We start from the raw sequence: 23132 nt of genomic DNA, 5'->3' as shown, positions 1-23132 counted from the left end.
TCTGCCTAGTTCACAAATGTATCAGCAAAAGCCTTAAGTTTTAAAGAGAAATCATACATTAGTCCTGACCATTAAAAGCTATCGAAGATAAAGAGTTAATTCCTGATTGGGGAATAAAGAATTCCAAAAGCTTACCTTCTAATTCTTGGTTGTAAAATTCATACCTAAATTCCTAATAAAATGCATTATTTACTTATCCAACCTTTCATTGTTTCAATAACACCCCTTTTTCTCAAGAATTGGCAAGTGGGAAGATGAGGTATCCACTGCAATTTATTGTTCATTATTTTTACATTTTCTTCAGGAAGACAATGCATATACTTAAAACATCCTCAGACATTTAAAAGACATTATTGGGCATTATCACTTTAAATAACTGACACTGAATATTGGCAAACTTATTGGTATCAACATCACTGAAATTCTTTCCTCTTACTTTTTTTTAAATAACACTGATGAACTAGTGGGAGCAATTTTCCTTCTCTATGAAGCCTGAGAGTGTCAGCTGCACCTCCAATAAAGGTACCATTGACAAATATTCTTGGAACCTGTTGGACAAACAAAAGATGAGTTACGCTTCACTCTAGCATCAGATCATTTCACATAGTAGACATTTGAACTCTGGGTACTTTTAGGAGCCAGGCACTACACTAAGTTCTTTCACAAATAAAATCTTAAAATATTTACCCTTTGAAGTAGCTATTGTTTCTATCCCTATTGTGGAGGAAAATGAGGCAGAGGAACCTGAGCAAAATCCCAATGATGGTAAATGAGACTGGGATTAAAATCCAAGACAATCTGATTCTAAAACCCTTCCTAATGACTATGGTATGTAAGAGATAAACTAAAGCAGATAAAATAATATTTAGTTATTTCTCCTATTTGTTTACTGAAGGGAAAGAGTGCACTATAGGCTGGGCGCGGTGGCTCAAGCCTGTAATCCCAGCACTTTGGGAGGCCGAGGCGGGTGGATCACGAGGTCGAGAGATCGAGACCATCCTGGTCAACGTGGTGAAACCCCGTCTCTACTAAAAATACAAAAAATTAGCTGGGCATGGTGGCGCGTGCCTGTAATCCCAGCTACTCAGGAGGCTGAGGCAGGAGAATTGCTTGAACCCAGGAGGCGGAGGTTGCGGTGAGCCGAGATTGCGCCATTGCACTCCAGCCTGGATAACAAGAGCAACACTCTGTCTCAAGAAAAAAAAAAGAGTGCACTATAAACTTCCCCCAATAAACATGAAAGTGGCAACACTTTATATTTTTCTGATTATGCATATTATGGAAAAATCTGCAAATTTCAAGAGTCTAAAAACATGGAACACTAAAGCACCCCTAGAGAAAAGTAATTGAAGACCAACCTTGTACTGCCCAAGGAAAGGGAGGAAGAATACTTTTATCTTGCAAAGAGCCCCAAGAGGAACTCAAAGATCCATAGACAAGCACTGAAATAACACTACTGGCCATCCCCAATCAAAACACACATACAGAATAAAAATAAAATTAACCAACTGTGCCGTTTCCTATTCTCGGAATCTGGTTCCTAGATCCGCAGCTGCTTTAAAATCTATCGTCAGAGAATGCCTGGCTCATTTTCCTAACACAAGGGTCTAGGCTCCGGGTGATCCAGTTCACAACCTATTAAAGAGGATCAGCACCACAGGGGACATACTCACAGTTCTTTCACCCGTCATTTTGTAAAGAGCCTCTTGAAACTGGTTTCCATATTCAAGCAGGTCCAATTCCACCACTTTATAGTTAACATTCATGTCATGGAAAAGCTTTTTTGCCATTGTACAGTAAGAACAGGATGTTTTTGAGAAAATCACCACACAATTATCGGAAATTGTTTCCTGAAATAAAACCACAAAGAAATCATTTTAATTGTAGACATTACCTTTTGGAAAGAAATTAGGATATAATGGAAAGGGTATGGATTTGGTGTCTCATAATTCAGGGCTCAAACTAAGCATTATCTATTTTTTCTCATCTATAGATTGAGGGTATTTTTCATTTCAAAGCAATGTTATTAGGATAAAAGATGTAACAAAAAGTACCTGGCACAGAGCAATAACATTAAGTAATAATCATAGCCAATTCATACACAGCAAACATTTCTGTGTGCCAGGTACTATTCTCCACACTTTTATCTCCACTGGATTATTTAAACCTCACTACAATCCTGAGGTAGGTCCTATTACTGTCACCACTTCACAGATGACAGCAGTGAGGGACAGAGGAAGATCGACAATTTGTTCGTGGTTCTCAGCTAATACATGGAGGAGCTGGGATTAGACCCAGGCAAATCTGGCTCTACAGTCTAGAAACTTAAACTCCATTATACTCCTTTTTCAGCAGGGTACCTGTAATCCCAGAACTGTGGGAGGCTGAGGCGGGCAGATCACTTGAGGTCAGGAGTTCAAGACCAGCCTGGCCAAAATGATGAAACTCAATCTCTACTAAAAACACAAAAGTAGCCAGGCATGGTGGCGCATGCCAGTAATCCCAGCTACTCGGGAGGCTGAGGCAGGAGAATCACTAGAACCTGGGAGGTGGAGGTTGCAGTGAGCCAAGATCGTACCACTGCACTCCAGCCTGGGTAACAATTAAGTGGATAGACTCTGTCTCAAACAAACAAAACAAAAACCCCAAAACATTGTACTTCTTTTCAAATATTCAGTAGGTATTCAGGAGTTAACTCCTCACCTTCTTTCAATGGTAAGGAATGGTATATGATTTCTTTTTAAAATGTAAGGCTTACCCTCTGCTTCTATCCCTTCCTACATAACTTTATAGTATGAAAGCTATCATTATTTTATTGATAAGGTATTCTTGTACTGTTAGTTCAGGAAAAGCTACTTCCAGAAATGCTAATTCAATGAGGTTGAGGTACAGGTTGAAAACTGTATTTTTTAAAAACTACTCTGGATAATGATTCTATCAGCCTGGTTTGGAAACCACTTTCCAGGCCTTTACCACAATGGCTCTGAGACTCTGCTGTAGGTACACGTAGCCTGTGAAGTTTTCCTTTTTCTTTCTAACCATATGAATGCCTGGGTCTTTCAAAGATTTTGAATGGATAGATATAGCACCCAGACATTTGTCTAGGTTTTTGGGTTTTTTTGAGACAGAGTCTTACTCTGTCACCAAGGCTAGAGCACAGTGGTGCAATCTCGGCTCACTGCAGCCTTAAACTCCCAAGTTCAGGTGATATTCCCACCTCAGTCTACTAAGTGTGTGGGACTATAGACATGTGTCACCACACCTGGATTTTTTTGTAGAGATTGGGTTTTACCATGTTGCCCAAGCTGGTGTTGAACTCCTAGGCTCAAGTAATCCACCTGCCTTGGCCTTCCAAAGTGCTGGGATTACAGACATGAGCCACTGTGCTGGCCTGTAGAGGGTGTTCTTTTGTGGTGGGTAGTGAGCAGCACCTTCAAGATGAAGGCCAAAAACCAGAAAGCAGAAGGTCCATGCTTCAGGACTTCTACCACCCTTGGGTGTCAGAAGGGTCCTGAGTTTTAGCCCAGCTATCTGCAAGTTGATCTATTTTTATGCTTCCCTTGTGTTTACTCACAATATTTAATATCAAAGTTCACCCCAGGGAGGGCCTGCCATACCAGAGATTAGTATTAACGAATTCATCTTACGGAGGACAAAACTAAGGCTGAGTGGTTCACAACACTGGGATGTGACCCAGCCTTGTCACAGCGCCAAAGGCAGTGCTCTTCCCTCTACCACGCAGCCTCACGTTACACACACACTGACACCACCGTGTAGGGAGAGACGAGCTTCTAGGGCTCTTACATATATTAGACACTGATGAAGAGATTCCAAAGTGAGCTGAAACTAAAGATGACAGTGTTAGGGTTTCTAGAACCCTCTTCCCAATTTTTCTTAAGCTCGCCCTTGCTGTATATTCCATAATGTTGAATATTTACTTTAAAGGAGGCAATTCAAGCCAGGCACGGTGGCTCAAGCCTGAATTCCCAGCACTTTGGGAGGCTAAGGCAGGTAATTTGCCTGAGGTCAAGAGTTCGAGACCAGCCTGGCCAATATGGTGAAACCCTGTCTCTACTAAAATACAAAAATTAGTTGCGTGTGGTGGCGGGCACCTGTAATCCCCAGCTACTAGGGAAGCTGAGGCAGGAGAATTGCTTGAACCCAGGAGGCGGAGGTTGCAGTGAGCTGAGATTGTGCCACTGCATGCCCGCATGGACGACAGAGCGAGATCCGCCTCAAAAAAAAAAAAAAAAATAAAGCAATTCCTTCAAAATAGGGTTTGAGCATTAATGTTATAGTCAACAGCTAGGAGTTTAAACAAATCAACTAAAGGCAGAGATTTTTTGTTTGTGGTAGTAGTGGGTGGTAAGCAAGAGAGGAAAAAATGGGTATGTCTTATAGTCTGCAAGGGAAGAAAAACATGCATGTCAGAGATTTTCTAAGGCAGAATTAACAAAGGTTCTCAGTCAAAGAAAGAGGAAAAGAAGAGTATACAGCATCCCCGAGAGGATGGTTTATAAAATAACTACTGGATACTAACTAGGTTCTGCACTAACGAAGAAAACTGCTAACCCAGGCCCAAATCGAATAGGATCCCGAGCTAAGGGCAGCTGGACTGGTATCAGCACTGGACCTCAGGTGGGTATGATGAAAACGAGCAGCCAACCGCATTATCCAACTTAGAGGGTGTGAGGACTTCACTAAGAATAAACCAAAATGATCTAGGACTTCTTAGTCACAGGCATAATTTTCACAGCAGATTTTAAAATAAATACTAGGCCGGGTGCGGTGGCTCAAGCCTGTCATCCCAGCACTTTGGGAGGCCGAGGCGGATGGATCACGAGGTCGAGAGATCGAGACCATCCTGGTCAACATGGTGAAACCCCGTCTCTACTAAAAATACAAAAAATTAGCTGGGCATGGTGGTGCGTGCCTGTAATCCCAGCTACTCAGGAGGCTGAGGCAGGAGAATTGCCTGAACCCTGGAGACGGAGGTTGCGGTGAGCCGAGATCACACCATTGCACTCCAGCCTGGGTAACAAGAGCGAAACTCCGTCTCAAAAAAAAAAAAAAAAAAAATACAAAAAATTAGCTGGGCATGGTGGTGCGTGCCTGTAATCCGAGCTACTCAGGAGGCTGAGGCAGGAGAATTGCCTGAACCCAGGAGGCGGAGGTTGCGGTGAGCCGAGATCGCGCCATTGCACTCCAGCCTGGGTAACAAGAGCGAAACTCCGTCTCAAAAAAATAAAATAAAATAAAATAAATACTAATTTCCTAATTCATTTGCTGAACTATCTCAAGCTTGGATATTGAATAAGCATATTAAATATGTAAGGAACAATTATTCTTCCACAGAGAAAAGTTTTCCATCATCTCCCACATCACTCACTTGGATCTGGTTCACAGGTGCCGCTGCTGAATTCCCCAAAGACGAGGATGTGTTGCCCTCCATCCTAAAAGGAATTTAAAAGGACAATGTAGTTTATTAAGCATTAAAGATAATTTATCACGAGTTCTATTTGAAAAAATCTTATACACAAATATAGCCAAACTTACAAAATAGAAAAAAAAAATTTACTTATCACTACAAAATGTCAATTTACAAAGTATTTGTTTCTCTAAAACCAAAAAGACCTGTGTGCTGATCTAACTAGCTTCCCAATGCCCTTAATTATTTGATAAACTCATATTTACTGTGTTTAAAGCTTGACACATTGTTATCTATGACCAGCAAATTTCAAATATTCCGTCCTACACCCTATGACCTGAGGTTAAAATTATAGTTTCTACCTTTTTAATAAAACATGCCCAAACTCTATGAACACTACGTGAAGCAGGGAACCTGCAAAGATTTTTAAGGAAGCTAGGGTAGCTCAACCACAATGGCCATAACTCCAAATTTCCAAGTCTGCAAAGCAGAAACAATAATCACTTGCACCTATCAAAGGATTTTTGTGCAGATTAAATGAATTCATAAGCAGAAAGCAGAACAGTGCATTCCACACGGTAAATGCGCAACAGTGCTTGATATTACTATTTCCTGAATACAGGACCTCTCATTATCTCAGTATTTATTATCTGAAAACTAGCTGTTGGGAACTTGTAAAAGGAACTTAAAAGGAAGCATTCATTGTCAGGAAAAATAATCACTTAAAAAAAAACTCAACCAGTTTATCATCATCAAATCTGTTTATTGTTGGAACCTCTCCTTCTCCATTCACTCATCTTTCTTGGTCAACCAGACCCCATTGCACTGTTGGAACAGTATCAAAGACCATGATTCAATGCAGGTAAAATTACAAATTTTACAAAAAGATTATGAGATATAATAGATACTTCAAAAACGAATTACTCAAATATCTGAAGAATGAGAGTAGAATTTTTGAAACTTCAAATATTTAAATAACTATTATCCTTATGATTATGTTATAAAACTCAAATATTCTGCCTTCAAATCACTACTGCATTCATTGGGGGTGCATTTAAAATTTAAATGTTCTTAAATATAAAAGTAAGCTACTTTTTATAATGTTTAATATTTGCAAAGGTCCCAAGCAAAACTTTTTAAATTGGAGAGCATGAACTATTAGTTTTTTGTTTTTTTTTTTTTTTTTTTTTTTGAGATGGAGTCTTGCTCCGTCACCCAGCCTGGAGTGCAGTGGCATAATCTCAGCTCACTGCAACCTCCACTTCCCGGGTTCAAACATTTCTCCTGCCCCAGACTCCCGAGAAGCTGGGACTATAGGCGTATACCAGCACACCCGACTAATTTTTTGTATTTTTAGTAGACATGGGATTTCACCATGCTGGCCAAGTTGGTCTCGAACTCCTAACCTCAGATGATCCACTTATGTCAGCCTCCCAAAGTGCTGGGATTACTGAAGTGAGCCACTGTGGCTGGCCTAAATACTAGTCTTGTTTTAAGTGAATCCACTCTAAATAGCTTTTTCCAGTACATCGCATCCTTAGATAATGAACAGCTGCCCTACGCAGTATCCACCCTTATCCACCGATTCAGTTATCCATGGTCAACTGTGGTCCAAAAATATTACATGGAAAATTCCAGAAGAAAACAGTTCATAAGTTTTAAGTTCTAAGTCTCATGATAAAATATTGAGCCATCTAGCTTCCTCCCAGCCAGGGTGCGAACCCTCCCATTGTCCAGCATATGGACTGTATAAGCTCCCCACCCTTTAGTTAGCAGCTGTCTTGGTGACCAGATTGACTGCCACAGCAGTGGGGATGCTTGTGTTCAAATAACCCTTATTTTACTTAATAATGGCCCCAGGAAGACTGAAAGTCCGTGTCAAAAATAAATAAATAATGGCCTCAAACCACTATAGCAGTGATGCTGGCAATTCAGTTATACCAAAAAGAAGCCCTAAAGTGCTTCCTTTCAGTGAAAAGGTAAGTTCTCCACTTCAGTAAAAGCTAATCACATGCTCAGCTTGCTAATATCTATGGTAAGATGGATCTTCGATCAGCGCAATTGTAACGAAGTAAAAAGAAATTCATGGTAGTTTTGATGTCACACCTCAAACTGCAAGTTACAGCCAGTGTGTCTAAGTGCTTAGTTGAGACAGAAAAGGTATTAAATTTGTGGAGACAAATACAGAAAACGTGTTCCAACAGACAGCAATGTGTTATGCCAAAAAGCACTGGGCCTATGAGAAGATTCAGCAAGGAATTCCTTGAAAGAACATTTTGTTATTTAAATGATCGTTCTTTCATTATTGTTGCTAAGCTCTAACTTTGCCTAATTTATAAATTAAACTTCATCATAGGCATGCATGTATAGGCAAAATGGCATGTACAGGGTTCAGTACTATCCGAGGTTTTAGGCATCCACTGAGGTCTTGGAGCGTGTCCACCACGGGTAAGGGGGAACTATTACGATATCTGCACCCTTAGAGTGAGGAGGCTACAGCGAACATCAGTGTGTTCGGTTAAAGCAAAGAAGAGGGACAGCAAGTAAACATTATAACCTACACAATGTTTACAGTCTATTACTGCTTGCTTCCCAACAGATTAGCAAGGAATCCTTTAAAGCACATTACCCCACCCCCGCGCCCCCCGCAAAAAAAAAGTCCTGTGTGCTTAACTCAGGACAGGGTTAGGAGAGCGAGCTAGGAGACAGCAGCCAACCGGAGAGGAGCGTGAAGCTTTTAAGATACAAGGAAGCTGAGTTCCTGAGGCCTAAATCAGAAAAGGTGAGGCAGCGCCGGACTAGACCCAAGGAGGAGCAGTGGTGGAATAAATCAGCAAGCTGTATTTGGTGTAGCAACTAAGAAAACAAGTCCTTTTCATCTCAGGTCCAGCACTTGAAATGTCATATCCGCACCATCCACTAGAGCATTTACTCCTGGAGCAGGAGCTCCACCAGAATACAAGGCATGTTTCCTCGGGTCGTGAGAGGGGGCGGGAGGCGCACTACCAAACACTACACCCTTCCCCGCCGGTTCAAAGGCTCTGGAAGGCACGCTTTCCCCTCCGCTTCTACTTGACCTTGGTAATGAAAACAGGCACGGAGGAAGCGCGTGCACACCAGCGTCTCGTCTACGCACGGATGGAGACCCAGGCCCGCCGCAGTCAGCAAGGGCCCCACGCGCTCAGCAGGCGAGGGCTCCCCCCGGGGTCGCAGAGAGCGCGCCCCGCGGGGCCTGGGAGCCGCCACACGCTCATCCTGCGGTTGCCGCCTTCAGCAGGGCTCTCCAGCCGGGTCGGCAGGGCCCACCTTGCAAAGCTGGTAGTTTCCACATCGAGTAGACAGGGAGACAGACGGCGGCAGGGCCGTCGGGGCTCGCGCGGGCGTGGGCGGCACAGCGCGGGTCCCGAGCCCGCGGACAGTCCAAAGCAGGGCGCGTCCGGACCTCAGCAGCGCCCCCGCGCGCTCCGCCCTCCGCCCCCCGCGCCCCGCCCCCTTCGCCCCCCGCGCCCCGCCCCCTCCGCCCCCCGCGCCCCGCCCCCTCCGCCCTCCGCGCCCCGCCCCCTCCGCCCCCCGCGCCCCGCCCCCTCCGCCCTCCGCGCCCCGCCCCCTCCGCCCTCCGCGCCCCGCCCGCTCCGCCCTCCGCGCCCCGCCCGCTCCGCCCCCCGCGCCCCGCCCCCTCCGCCCTCCGCGCCCCGCCCGCTCCGCCCCCCGCGCCCCGCCCCCTCCGCCCCCCGCGCCCCGCCCCCCGCGCCCCGCCCGCTCCGCCCTCCGCGCCCCGCCCCCTCCGCCCCCCGCGCCCCGCCCCCTCCGCCCTCCGCGCCCCGCCCCCTCCGCCCTCCGCGCCCCGCCCGCTCCGCCCTCCGCGCCCCGCCCGCTCCGCCCTCCGCGCCCCGCCCGCTCCGCCCTCCGCGCCCCGCCCCCTCCGCCCTCCACGCCCCGCCCGCGCCGCCCTCCGCGCCGCGCCCCCCGCGCCCCGCCCCCCGCCGCAGCCGAGTCCTCACGCGCCGCCGCGCAGCGGGACCGCCGCCGGGGCTTCCGGCAGGGTGGCCGAGTTCCGCAAACAAGGAAACGACGCGGGAAGCCCGGGCTCCCCCTGCGTCCGCGCAGTATCTGACACACCGGCGTTCTAAGTGGATTCCAGGGCCGAGCGCGTCCGGATTCCACCCAGCAGTTCACAGGGGGACGGCCCGGCGATCGCCGCGAGTCCCCGGCTCCCGAGGCCGCACCGCCGCCGACGGCGCCCCCCCGTCTCCGGCCCGGGCCCGCGCGCTGGCCCGCCTCGCCCGCCGCCTCCCCGCCCCGGGCCCGTACCCGCAGCCCGCCGCTCCCGCCGCCCCGTCAGGCCCGCCAGCCCGGCTCCGAACCAGCCGCGTCCCCGCCAGCGCCGCGCGGCGCAGGACCATGGCCAGATGCCGGAGCCGCGGCGCGCCGGGGGCCGCACACCGCGGCCCGGGGCCCGCCCTCCGCCGCCGCCGGCCCCGCCCCCGCCTCGGCCCCACCCCCCGCCTCGGCCCCGCCCCCCGCCTCGGCCCCGCCCCCCGCCTCGGCCCCGCCCCCGGGCCGCCGCCGGCCCCGCCCTCCGCCTCGGCCCCGCCCCCGCCTCGGCCCCGCCCCCCGCCTCGGCCCCGCCCCGGGCCACCGCCAGCCCCGCCCTCCGCCTCGGCCCCGCCCCCGGGCCGCCGCCGGTCCCGCCCTCCGGCCCCGCCCGCGCCGCCGCCGGCCACCCCGACGCAGCCCAGCGCGTCCCCCGCAGCGCGTCCCGCGCGCGGCGAGGCTCACCCGGCCGCCTCCGGCTTCCCCTGTGCGTGCGGACGCGCCTAGAGGCCCCCGGGCGCGAGGGCGCGGGGCGTGAGGCCGGCGGCCCGCGGGCTGCGCAGACGGAGGGGCGGCCGCCTGAGCGCGAGGCTCCCGGCGTCCTGTCGGACAGGTCCGTGCGGATGGAGCAGGCGCCGGACAGATCCGCCTCTGACAGTCGGGCCGCCGGCCGGCCCCGGTGTGAGTGCGCGGGGCTGGCAGCCTCGCCGACGGAGCGAGGCCGGCGCGTCACCGCGGCCCAGAACACGCGCGGGCGCGGCTGGCGGGGCCGCCGGGCCGCTCGGTGACGGCAGAAACGGCCTCGTGCGTCCCGGCGGAGGGCCGGGGGGCGGCCTGCGCGGCCGGAGGGCCGGGGCTGTGTCCGGAGCGCTGGACGCCGGTGACCACACGCCGAACCGTTTCTGATTCCTCACGGTCAACCGAGTGTCAAACGCAGGCTACCAAAGTACAAAACCACGACTTCCGCCTCTGACCGTTCTCTTCCGACGTGCAAATGGACGGTCTGATTGCTCGATGAAAGGGTGTCCGTGAGTCGCAAAGACACGCACCCCCGAAGTATCGAGGTCATTCTTCATAAAGACTTTCCCAGTTAAGGTATGTGATCTGCCTATCGTTTTCCGCACCTTTTAATTTTTTTAAGCTATTTTGGAAATTCATTGTGTTATGTTGCTTTTTAAGTAGAATTTTACCTCGGTATCTCAAATTGTTTTACAAAATAAAGATTATGAGCTGAACCATCATGTTACAATTTGATTTTAATACATGATAGATGGACTAGATCAAGCACAGAATTCACTGGACAGATTTTTTAAGGATTCCAAAATGTAAGTACTTCAGAAGCAAGTATGATGCCTAAATTCAGCATGATATATTAATAAACATATTGATTATTTTCGGCTCCTTTGTGCTTCATGGGGTAGCTACGGAAGTGATGAGTTTTGGTCGCAGTTGTCATTGAGTGCAGCAGCAAGCGAGCAAGTCAGCAGCGAGTACAACGGCGGTGGCCAGGGCCTGGGGAAGCCGGATCTGGGGAGATGTTCGTCAAAGGGCACAGACTTGCCGTTGTGTGAGACAGGTAAGTTCTAGAAAGCTAAAGCACAGCGATGTAACTATAGTTAGGAAAATCACTTTGTATGCTTGAAATTTGCTAAGAGGGTAGATCTTGTGTTCTCACACACACACACAAGAAAGAAAATGGGCCCAGGTGTGGTGGCTACCGCCTGTCATCCCAGCACTTTGTGAATCGGAGAAGGGAGGATCATCTGAGGTCAGGAGTTCAAGACCAGCCTGGCCAACTAATGAAACCTAGTCAACTAAAAATACAGAACTTAGCCGGGCGAGGTGGTACGTGCCTGTAATCCCAGCTACTGGGGATGCTGAGACAGGAGAATCGCTTGACCCTGGGAGGCAGAGGTTGCAGTGATCCAAGAAGGCACCACTGCACTCCAACCTGGTGACAGACGGAGACTCTATCTCAAAAAAGAAAGAAACAAAATGGTAAATCTGAAAGGTGGTGGCTATGTTAATTAGCTTGATTGTGATTATTATACAATGTATCATGCTTTGGAATGAATGTTTGTACCCTCTAACACTTCCATTGAAACTCTCCAATGTGGAAATACTGAGAGGTTGGGCCTTTGAGAGATAATCGGGCCTGAGAGCTGGAATGTGAATGAATACATTAATGGGTAATCATGGGAGTAGAACGGGCAGCTTTATAAAACAGAGTTCTCGGCTTTCTTGTCCCATGATGTCCTACACAACTTGGGGAATCTGCAGAGAGTTGCCACCATCAAGAAGGCCATTACCAGATGTGACCTCTTAACCTTGCACTTCTCAGCATTCAATACTGTAAGAAGTAATTTATAGCCGGGCGCGGTGGCTCAAGCCTGTAATCCCAGCACTTTGGGAGGCTGAGGCGGGTGGATCACGAGGTCAAGAGATCGAGACCATCCTGGTCAACATGGTGAAACCCCGTCTCTACTAAAGATGCAAAAAATTAGCTGGGCATGGTGGCACGTGCCTGTAATCCCAGCTACTCAGGAGGCTGAGGCAGGAGAATTGCTTGAACCCAGGAGGCGGAGGTTGCGGTGAGCCGAGATCGCGCCATTGCACTCCAGCCTGGGTAACAAGAGCGAAACTCCGTCTCAAAAAAAAAAAAAAAAAAAACGGCCGGGCGCGGTGGCTCAAGCCTGTAATCCCAGCACTTTGGGAGGCCGAGGCGGGTGGATCACGAGGTCAAGAGATTGAGACCATCCTGGTCAACATGGTGAAACCCCGTCTCTACCAAAAATACAAAAAATTAGCTGGGCATGGTGGCACGTGCCTGTAATCCCAGCTACTCAGGAGGCTGAGGCAGGAGAATTGCCTGAACCCAGGAGGCAGAGGTTGCGGTGAGCCGAGATCGCGCCATTGCACCGAGATCATTGCACCATTGCATCAGCCGAGATCGCGTCGTTACAGCCTGGGTAACAAGAGCGAAACTCCCTCTCATAAAAAAAAAAAAAAGAAATAATTTATATACAAATTACTCAGTTTCAGGTATTCTGTTATAAGCAACAGAAAATGGACTAAGACATATACATGTATCAGAATATCAAGTTGTGCATTTTAAAATTAAAGTAACATAAGATGCAGTATCAGCAAATTAAAATGGGCTATTTAATAACATTTGTTACAACAGAAGTTTGATCATTTTCAGAGAAAAGGAACTATGATGTTGTTTTACATGTACTGAATTAGTTAAATTTAGTGATTTCTACAAAACAAGTATGACAGAGAAGAAAGCAGTGCAATAAAATAACAGGAAGATACCTAATCCAATTCTTTTTACTCCATTCTAACTCCTTTTTATCTAATCAAAGAGCTTATCAAAGAGAGCTTCTCTGATAATATTATATAAAATAGCTAATACATCCTGTGCTTTCTCTACTTCTTACTGCTTTATTTTCCTCCAGAGTATTTATACTCTTGACATTGCATATACGTTTGTATTTATTATACAAAGAATATAAGCACATAAAGGCAGGGGCCTCAACTATTTGGTTCACTTCCAGATTTCCAAGTCCTAGAACTGTGCATACCGCGTTGCAAGCATTGAATAAATACTTAGTAAATACATAAATTATTTTATTACCTTTTAGTACGGAACATAATTTATCAGTTGTCAAAAACAACTTAACAGCTGTCTTTTGGGTTGGGCATGGTAGCTCACGCCTGGAATCCCAGCACTTTGGGAGGCCAAGGCACTTGAGGCCAGGAGTTCGAGACCAGCCTGGTCAACATGGTGAAACCTCATCTCTACTAAAAATAGGAAAAAAATAGCGGGGTGTATTGGCTCATGCCTGTAGTGCCAGCTACTTCCGAGGCCAAAGCACTAGAACCGTCTGAACCTGGGAGGCAGAAGTTGCCATGAGCTCAGATCATGCCACTGCATTCCTCTTGGGTGACAAAGCAAGACTCTTGTTTCTTAGGAAAAAAAAAAGCTGTCTTTTGAAAAATAAAATTTGTATTATAATATTTCATATGATGTAATCATGTCACTACTGATATCCTAATATTTCAGTTCTGTTTCACAAGTTATAGAAGTATTTAACTCTAGCATTTCAGAAAATAAAATCATTTTACCATTTGCTTGTCCAATCTTGATCCTCTGTTTCCTTCTAAGAATGTAAAGTGAGATAAATGCCATTAGTAGCTAGCTGTCTGATTTTAAGTTATCAGAAATTGTTGAGAACACACACTGCTTATTGATCATCATTACTCTTATTTAGTGTTGGACTAAAAATGTGACATTTTTGAACACAAGAGATTAAGATTTTTTTGTGAGCCCAAAGCTATCTGTATTCAAGTGGAAAGATATTAAGCATATGTGAGAGGGGTAATATTAATACAATTAGGCAATGGTGTATTCTCAAACTACAAATCTGCTATTGTGAATAAAACTTGAAAAAATGAATTATTCTTTAGTGATAATAGCAAAAACATTCAGTTGTGATGTTTTCTTCAAATTTTGCAATTATTGTCATCACATGTATTTTATGCCTTTTTAACTTATTTGCCTGGATATAAAGTGAATTGATTTAGTATGGATTCTTATTTCATAGCCTATTTTCTGTTTCTCCAAATAATTGCATTCTTTGTTGTTGTTGTTGTTGTTTGATTCAGAGTTTCGCTCTCGTTGCCCAGGCTGGAGTGCAATGATGTAAACTTGGCTCACTGCAACCTCTGCCTACTGGCTTAAGCAATTCTGCTGCCTCAGTCTCCTATAGCTGGGATTATAGGTGCCCACCATCACACCTGGCTAATGTTTGTATTTTTAGTAGAGATGGGGTTTCTCTGTGTTGGCCAAGGTGGTCTCACTCCTGACCTCAGGTGATCCACTGGCGTTGGCCTCCCAAAGTGCCAGGATTACAGGCGTGAGCCAATGTGCCTGGCTATAATTGTATTCTTTAAAAGTAAACAAAAAATAAGTAAATTCTTTTTTTTTTTTTTTTGAGACGGAGTTTCGCTCTTGTTACCCAAGCTGGAGTGCAATGGCGCGATCTCGGCTCACCGCAACCTCTGCCTCCTGGGTTGAGGCAATTCTCCTGCCTCAGCCTCCTGAGTAGCTGGAATTACAGGCACGCGCCACCATGCCCAGCTAAATTTTGTATTTTTAGTAGAGAAGGGGTTTCACCATGTTGACCAGGATGGTCTTGATCTCTCAACCTCGTGATCCACCCGCCTCGGCCTCCCAAAGTGCTGGGATTACAGGCTTGAGCCACCGCGCCCGGCAGTAAATTCTTTTTTTAAAACAAGAACACGACCGTAATTCAAAACCAAAGAGCCTGTACTCAAAAAGTTATTTCTCACTGTGTAAAATGAAGACTATCCATATGAGACCAAGCAGAGGTGATTATTCAGAGCCTGCTCTAGCAAGGGAGTTGGCCACCATACCTTGCAGTGTGACGGGGACTCCAAGGCAGGCAGAGGAGCGGGTGAGCTTTATCATGAGAAAAAGGGAAGGATGGCCGGGCGCGGTGGCTCAAGCCTGTAATCCCAGCACTTTGGGAGGCCAAGGCGGGTGGATCACGAGGTCAAGAGATCGAGACCATCCTGATCAATATGGTGAAACCCCGTTTCTACTAAAAATACAAAAAATGAGCTGGGCATGGTGGCGCGTGCCTGTAATCCCAGCTACTCAGGAGGCTGAGGCAGGAGAATTGCCTGAGCCCAGGAGGCGGAGGTTGTGGCGAGCCGAGATTGTGCCATTGCACTCCAGCCTGGGTAACAAGAGCGAAACTCCGCCTCAAAAAAAAAAAAAAGAAAAGAAAAAGGGAAGGATTTGGGTATGCTCCGATTAGAAATTGTTGGCGTGAAGAAGTGAAGGCAGGCTAACTAGAAGGGAAGTATCCTTTGTGCCTTGTTTGGGGAGCATATTTGGAAAGCTAGTAGTCAATAACCAACTCCTAATTGTTCTGGTCCGTTTGCTGCAAGTCAGAGTTTTATTGTCACATATATTCTGTCAATTATCCATTTATATATTCAGTCTCTCACCATTAAATGATGGGATTCCATAGTTAAACCTCTTCTTCCTTCATTCTGTAAATTTTATGTGCCCACCATGGGAACTGAGTGAACAGCACAGAAATGACATTAGCATTTGTGAAAATCTAGGAGAATACGTAAGAGAAAAACCTAAATTCAATTTGATATTTGGGAAGGAATAGCAGAGGAGGAAACTTGTAACCTAAGATTTTAACAAGAGTAAGAGTTAGGCAGACAAGGTGGAGGCAGAGGGAGAAGGGGAGGGGAAGAGGGCTCCAGGTGCTGAGGAAGAAGGCAAAAGCTATTACATGCTTTCCAGGCACAGTATATTTTATTTAATCTGACTTAAAATTTAGCCATGTTCCCAATTTTAATTTATTGGTTTAAAAAAGCAAGCATGACATGTCTGTGTTTCCATATTTAAAAATTTGTGTTAAAAGAGCAAATAAAGGCCGGGCGCGGTGGCTCAAGCCTGTAATCCCAGCACTTTGGGAGGCCGAGGCGGGTGGATCACAAGGTCAACAGATCGAGACCATCCTGGTCAACATGGTGAAACCCCGTCTCTACTAAAAATACAAAAAAAATTAGCTGGGCATGGTGGCGCGTGCCTGTAATCCCAGCTACTCAGGAGGCTGAGGCAGGAGAATTGCCTGAACCCAGGAGGCGGAGGTTGTGGTGAGCCGAGATCGCGCCATTGCACTCCAGCCTGGGTAACAAGAGTGAAACTCCGTCTCAAAAAAAAAAAAAAAAAAAAAAGAGCAAATAAACCCACAAATCTAGTTCTGTCATATGGCTTACTTCTATCGCCCTCTACTTTCTTTTCTTGGTGTGGCAAAAGCTATTTATTAAATATTCTTTAAAGTTTTTATTGAATTGGTATTGCTGTTTCTTCTCATTGGAAATTCAACATGTTATTTATTTACTTTTTTTCAACATGTTATTATTTTACTGTACCAGTAGACAGACCATCATCCCTCAGTCCCAACAGATCCCTGTGTTATTGGAGTACTTTAGAACAATTGTCAGTACAGGTACAGTTTATGCTAGGAGATACATGTTGAGTCAAGCTCAGCTCAGTTCTGGCAAAAAAAAAAATTGCAATGGTTAATGTGTCCACCTGACTAGACCATGGGATGCTCAGGTATTTGGCAACTACGTGTTTGTGTGAGGATGTTTTGGAATGAAATTAACATTTAACTTTGAAGACCAAGTAAAGCAGATTGCCCTCCATAATGTGGGTGGTCTTTATCAAATCAGTTGGAGGTCTGAATAGAACAGTAAGACAACCTTCTTCCAGATAAGAAAGAATTCTCCTGCTAGATGGCTTTTGAACTGAACATTCGTCCTTCCTACCTGATGGCTTTCAAACTGGGTAACTGGATCTCCTTGGTTCTGCAGAAGCTTTCTGGCCTTTGGACTCCAACCAGGACACTGGTTTAGCAGATATTAAACTTGCCAGCCTCCATATTAAATTCCTTTTAATAAATCTTTTTGTATATATTCTATTTCTCTGGAGAATGCTGACCAACACAATATTCAATTGTTATTTAATCAAACATAAAATAATTGATTGAAAAAACAGAGCACAGTGTCAAGGACTGTGGGACAAATACAAAAAGTATAATGTGCATATAATGGGCATATCAGAAGGAGAAGGAAGAAAAAGACAAGAAATATTTGAAGCAATAAAGATTCTTAAATTCTTCAAATTGGCCGGGAGTGGTGGTTCACACCTGTAATTCTGGCACTCGGGGAGGGCAGGGTGGGTGGATCACCTGAAATCAGGAGTTTAAGACCAGTCCTGGGCAATATGGTGAAACCCTGTCTCTACCAAAAATACAAACAATTAGCTGGGAGTGGTGGCGAGTGCCCATAATCCCAGCTACTTGGGAGGCTAGGCAGGAGAATCGCTTGAACCCAGGAGGTGGAGGTTGCAGTGAGCCACGATTGCGCCATTGCGCTCCAGCCTGGGCAAAAAGACCGAAACTCCATCTCAAAGAAGAAAAAAAATTCTTCAAATTAACCTCAGATATCAAATCATATATATAGGAGGCTTGGAGAACACCAGGCAGAATCAGTGTCCAGTAATCTACACCTAGGCACACAATTTTCGAACTGCAGAAAGTTAATTTAAAAACTCCTGGGGAAAACCAGATAAAAAATTTAACCTACAAAGGAAAAAATATTTTATCTGACTTCTCAGAAATCATGCAAGCTGAAGAGAATGGAGTAAAATATTTAAATGCTTAGACAAAATTCCCCAACCAACCTAGAATTCTTTTTTTTTTTTTTTTTTAGACAGAGTCTCACTCTGTCGCCAGGCCCCAGGCTGGAATGCAGTGGCACAATCTCAGCTCACTGCAACCTCCACCTCCTGGGTTCAGGCAATTCTCCTGCCTCAGCCTCCTGAGTAACTGGGACTACAGGTGTACACCACCATGCCCAGCTAATTTTTGTATTTTTAGTAGAGATGGGGTTTCACCATGTTGGTCAGGATGGTCTCGATCTCTTGACCTCATGATCCACCCACCTTGGCCTCCCAAAATGCTGGGATTACAGACATGAGCCACTGCACCCGACCTAGAATTCTTTTACTGAAATTATCCTTCAAAAATGAAGAAGAAATAATCACTGTCTAAAAGTAAAATTGAAAAAATGTGATACCAACAGATTTGCCTTGCAAAAATGTTAAAAGACGTTCCAGGCCGGGCGTGGTGGCTCACGCCTGTAATCCAAGCACTTTGGAGGCCAAGACGGGCGGATTACCTGAGGTCGGGAGTTCAAGACCATCCTGACCAACATGATGAAACCCTGTCTTTAAAAAAAAAAAAAAAAAAAAAAAGGCATTCCTTAGAGATAAGTAATATAGGTCAGAAACTCAGCTCTTCATAAACAAAGGATGAAAGAATGTATTTGATTATGTATGTTTAGGTGTATATCTTATATGTGTACATATTCTTATGTAAGCTTTTGTCAAGTAAAATGAATGACAGCAATGATACAAGGCACAGGAGGTAGGAATTAAGATTATTTTGTTGTCTGGGCGCGGTGGCTCAAGCCTGTAATCCCAGCACTTTGGGAGGCTGAGGCGGGTGGATCACGAGGTCGAGAGATCGAGACCATCCTGGTCAACATGGTGAAACCCCGTCTCTACTAAAAATACAAAAAAAAAAAAAAATAGCTGGGCATGGTGGCTTGTGCCTGTAATCCCAGATACTCAGGAGGCTGAGGCAGGAGAATTGCCTGAACCCAGGAGGCGGAGGTTGCGGTGAGCCGAGATCGCGCCATTGCACTCCAGCCTGGGTAACAAGAGCGAAACTCCGTCTCAAAAAAAAAAAAAAAAAAAAGATTATTTTGTTGCTCCAAAGTACTCATACTACCTGTGCATATCCTGTTATTTCAAAGTAGACTTGGATTATTTGTAAATGTATATTGCAAACTCTAGAGCAACAACTAAAAAAAACAAAGCAAACAAGCGAAAAAGAAGTGGCCAGGCGTGGTGGCTCATGCCTGCAATCCCAGCACTATGGGAGGCTGAGGGGGGCAGATCATGAGGTTAAGAGATTGAGACCATCCTGGCCAGCATGGTAAAACCCTGTCTCTACTGAATATACAAAAATTAGCTGGGTGTGGTGGCACCTGCCTGTAGTTCCACCTACTCAGGAGGCTTAGGCAGGATAATCGCTTGAACCTGGGAGGTGAAGGTTGCAGTGACCTGGGATAGTGCCACTGCACTCCAGCCTGTTGACAGAGTGAAACTCCACCTTAAAAAAAGAAAAAGAGGCGGGGCTTGGTGGTCAAGTCTGTAATCCCAGCACTTTTGGAGGCCAAGGCAGGTGGATCACAAGGTCAAGAGATCGAGACCATCCTGGTCAACATGGTGAAACCCCGTCTCTACTAAAAATACAAAAAATCAGCTGGGCATGGTGGCGCGTGCCTGTAATCCCAGCTACTCAGGAGGCTGAGGCAGGAGAATTGCCTGAACCCAGGAGGCGGAGGTTGCAGTGAGCCGAGATCGCGCCATTGCACTCCAGCCTGGGTAACGAGAGTGAAACTCCGTCTCAAAAAAAAAAAAAAAAAAAAAAAAAAAGAGAAAAGAAAAAGAAAAACTGCAATCATATAAAATGCTCAGTTAAAACTATGAACAGCTGGGCACAGTGGCTCAGGCCTGAAATTCCAGACTGAGGCAGAAGGATTGCTTGAGCCTAGGAATTTGATACCAGCCTGGAAAACAAAGCGGGTCCCTGTCTCTATGAAAAACTTAAAAATTAGCTTGGCACAGTGGTGTACACCTGTGGTCTCAGCTACTCTAGAGGTTGCAGTGAGAGGATCAGTTGAGCCCAGGATTTTGAAGCCACAGTGAGCTGTAATCACACCACTAGGTTCCAGCCTGGATAACAGAGCAAGACCCTGTCTTTCTCTAACACACACACACACACACACACACACACACACAGCAGAAAAATTGTGGCAGACATAAATAGGAACAGAGAAAAAAGGTAACAAATAGAAAGCAATAACATACAGTAAATATCCAGCTTTATCAATAATCACTTCGAACATTAACTCCACCAATTAAGAGACTGTCAGAATGGTTCAAAATATGAGACCCAATATGTTGTCCACAAGAAACCCCCTTTAAACGTAAATATGCATATAGACAAAAAGTAAATAGAGAAAAATACATCATGCTAACACTAGTGAAAAAAGGTAGCCGGGCGCGGTGGCTCAAGCCTGTAATCCCAGCACTTTGGGAGGCCGAGGCGGGTGGATCACAAGGTTGAGAGATCAAGACCATCCTGGTCAACATGGTGAAACCCCGTCTCTACTAAAAATACAAAAAAATTAGCTGGGCATGGTGGTGCGTGCCTGTAATCCCAGCTACTCAGGAGGCTGGGGCAGGAGAATTGCTTGAACCCGGGAGGCGGAGGTTGCGGTGAGCCGAGACGCGCCATTGCACTCCAGCCTGGGTAACAAGAGCGAAACTCCGTCTCAAAAAAAAAAAAAAAAAGGTAGAAGTAGCTATGTTAATTTCAGACAGAGTAGACTTCAAAGCAAGGAAGGTTATCGGGAATAAAGAGCATTACATAACGATAAAGAGGTCAATTCTCCAGGAAGACAGAACAATTCTTAATGTGTACTTGCTTAACAACAGAGTCAAATTACATAAGGCAAAAACGGATGGAACTACAAGGAAAAATAGATGAATTCACTATTATAGTTGAAGACTTGAACACTCCTGTATCAGATATGAACAGAACCAGAAGGCAGAAAATCAATAAGGGCGTAATTGAACTCAACACCAACATCAGTCATCTGGACATGGTTGACGTCTATAGACTGCTTTATTCAACAACAGCAGGATAAACATTCTTCTTAAACACACATGGAACATTCGCCATGACAGACTACATTTTGGGCCACAAAACACACTTTAACAATTTAAAAATAATAGAAATCATGCAATGTCTACTCTCAATATACTTCTAAATAACACATGGGTCAAAGAAGAAATCCCAAGATAAATTTTAAAATATTTTGAGCTAGAAGAAAATGAAAATATAACTTACCAAAATGTATGTTAGGAAGCAAAGTAGTGTTGAGAGAGAAATTTGTAGCATTGATTGCATATATTAGAAAAAAAAGGAAGACGTAAAAATCAATAATCTAAACTTCTGTCTTAGGAAACTAGAAAAAAGAAGAGTAAATTAAACCTAAAGTAAGTAAAAGAAAATAAATAATAAAAGTTAAAGAATAAACTGGTAAAACTAAAGTAAAAAAAAATAATAATAATCACACCAAAAGCTGGTTCTTTGAAAAGATCAATGAAATCAATGAACCTCTTAGCCAGGCTAAGAAGAGAGGACACAAATTACTAAAATCAGAAATAAAAGAGGGAACATTTCTACAGATCCCACAAACATAAAAAGGATAATAACAAATGCTGTAAACAACTATGTTCCACTAATTTCATAACCTAGATAAAATGGAACCCCTTGAAAGACACAGTCTGCCAAAACTCACACAAGAAGAAACAGACGATCTGAATAAGTCTACATAGATTAAAGACATCAAGTAAATAATTAACCTTCCTAAAGTACCCAACTCATAATAATTCCCAGGAGTAAACTATGGCTATGTCCATGTTGTTTGCTTACTCTCTGGATGGATTGAGGCTTTTCCTTGCTAGGGACATGTAACTCCACACACTGATCTTCCTCAAACCGTTTTTTCAAAACAGGTCAAGGAATTTGGTTATGCCAATCACAAAGTTGCCTCTTTTTTCTTCTGATACGGTAAAAGAAAACAATCGAATAGGCTATGTTTGGTTGGCCACAGTATATTGAATTTTCCTTATCCGTCTCTAAACGCATGCCAAGGAAATCACTGAGCCTTCTGTGTGCTATTAAAAAAAAATGGGTAGTCTGAAAGTGTTCTTACTTCGGACCATTTGGGGTTTCTGTCAGAGTAACTTTCCCATTTACATCTTGCATCACAGCCTTTTGTATACAGCCCTTCGGGATTGGCGGGGCGAGGGGACTGGGATAAAAAAAGTCATCATCCAAAGAATGGAGCGGGAGGATCCAAATTTAGGATATTTTATTGACCGGCTAGACGCGTTTGCCTTATCTTCGTATTAAGCCCATTTTCTTCATTAACCACTTGATGCTTTGCGAAGCCATATCATTGATTGGAGTCAAACAACCACTAACAAACGGCAGTGCCCAGAATTATTATTATTATTATTATTTTTTTTTGCTGGACTCGGTGTTTTCCATTCAAAACCAAGAAAGACCCAACACTCGTTCTTTTTCACATCGAAAGCAAACAACAAACGCGAACCCAAACCCCAAGGGCCCCACCCTTTCAAGAGGGCTTGTCCGCATCACTGAGTCCGAGAGGTGCTCACCGGCGAGGCCTGGGCCCGATCCGGACAGGAGGGTAATGCCCGCGTTCCGCAAACCCTCGCCAAACGCCACCCCGGCCACAGCGGGCACGCGGGGGCCTCCGGCCGCCCCGGAGGCCGGTGGTTCGACACTCGGCGCACGTGCTGGGGATCCAAGCGCGGCCCCGCCACGCAGGCACGCGCGCACCTGTCGCGGCCGGGTGCGCGCCGCGGGGCCCTGGGTGCGTGCTCCGCGCGCCCGCGGCCGACCGCCGTCCCCGTCCGGGCGCCGTACGCGGGCGCGGGGCCTCCGCACTCGGGGTTCCGGCGGGCGAGCGCGCGCCGCGCCGAGGTGAGGGCCGGGCGGGGCCCTCGTCGCGGCGGTGGCGGCGCCCCCTGGCGGCGGGCCTGCGGCGCCGGACGCGCGCGGTCAGGCGTTCTCCGCGGGCAGCCGGCGGCGGGGCCTCGCCTCGG

At 46.1% G+C, this 23132-nt stretch overlaps 1 protein-coding gene across 7 annotated transcripts; it reads right to left on the bottom strand.

Annotated features, from left to right (window-relative positions):
• Positions 1 to 255: 255 nt before the first annotated feature.
• On the bottom strand, positions 256 to 22800 carry GLRX2 (glutaredoxin 2). Of its 7 annotated transcripts, none has more exons than XM_010348750.3 (4): positions 22683 to 22800; positions 5390 to 5453; positions 1674 to 1850; positions 256 to 548 (listed from the first exon to the last, which is right to left on the bottom strand). In XM_010348750.3, exons 2-4 carry the CDS (start codon positions 5450 to 5452, stop codon positions 414 to 416), a joined length of 375 nt encoding a protein of 124 aa, XP_010347052.1. In that variant the 5' UTR covers position 5453; positions 22683 to 22800; the 3' UTR covers positions 256 to 413. The 7 variants fall into 7 exon arrangements, with proteins under 7 accessions (XP_010347052.1, XP_039315908.1, XP_039315907.2 ...); XM_039459974.2 differs by lacking the exon at positions 22683 to 22800 and adding an exon at positions 10208 to 10253; XM_039459973.2 differs by lacking the exon at positions 22683 to 22800 and adding an exon at positions 9740 to 9903.
• Between the last annotated feature and the right edge of the window lie 332 nt (positions 22801 to 23132).

This window comes from Saimiri boliviensis, chromosome 19 (genome assembly GCF_048565385.1).
Source record: "Saimiri boliviensis isolate mSaiBol1 chromosome 19, mSaiBol1.pri, whole genome shotgun sequence".
Lineage (NCBI taxonomy): Eukaryota > Metazoa > Chordata > Mammalia > Primates > Cebidae > Saimiri > Saimiri boliviensis.
This window is presented reverse-complemented; position numbering and strand designations above follow the sequence as displayed.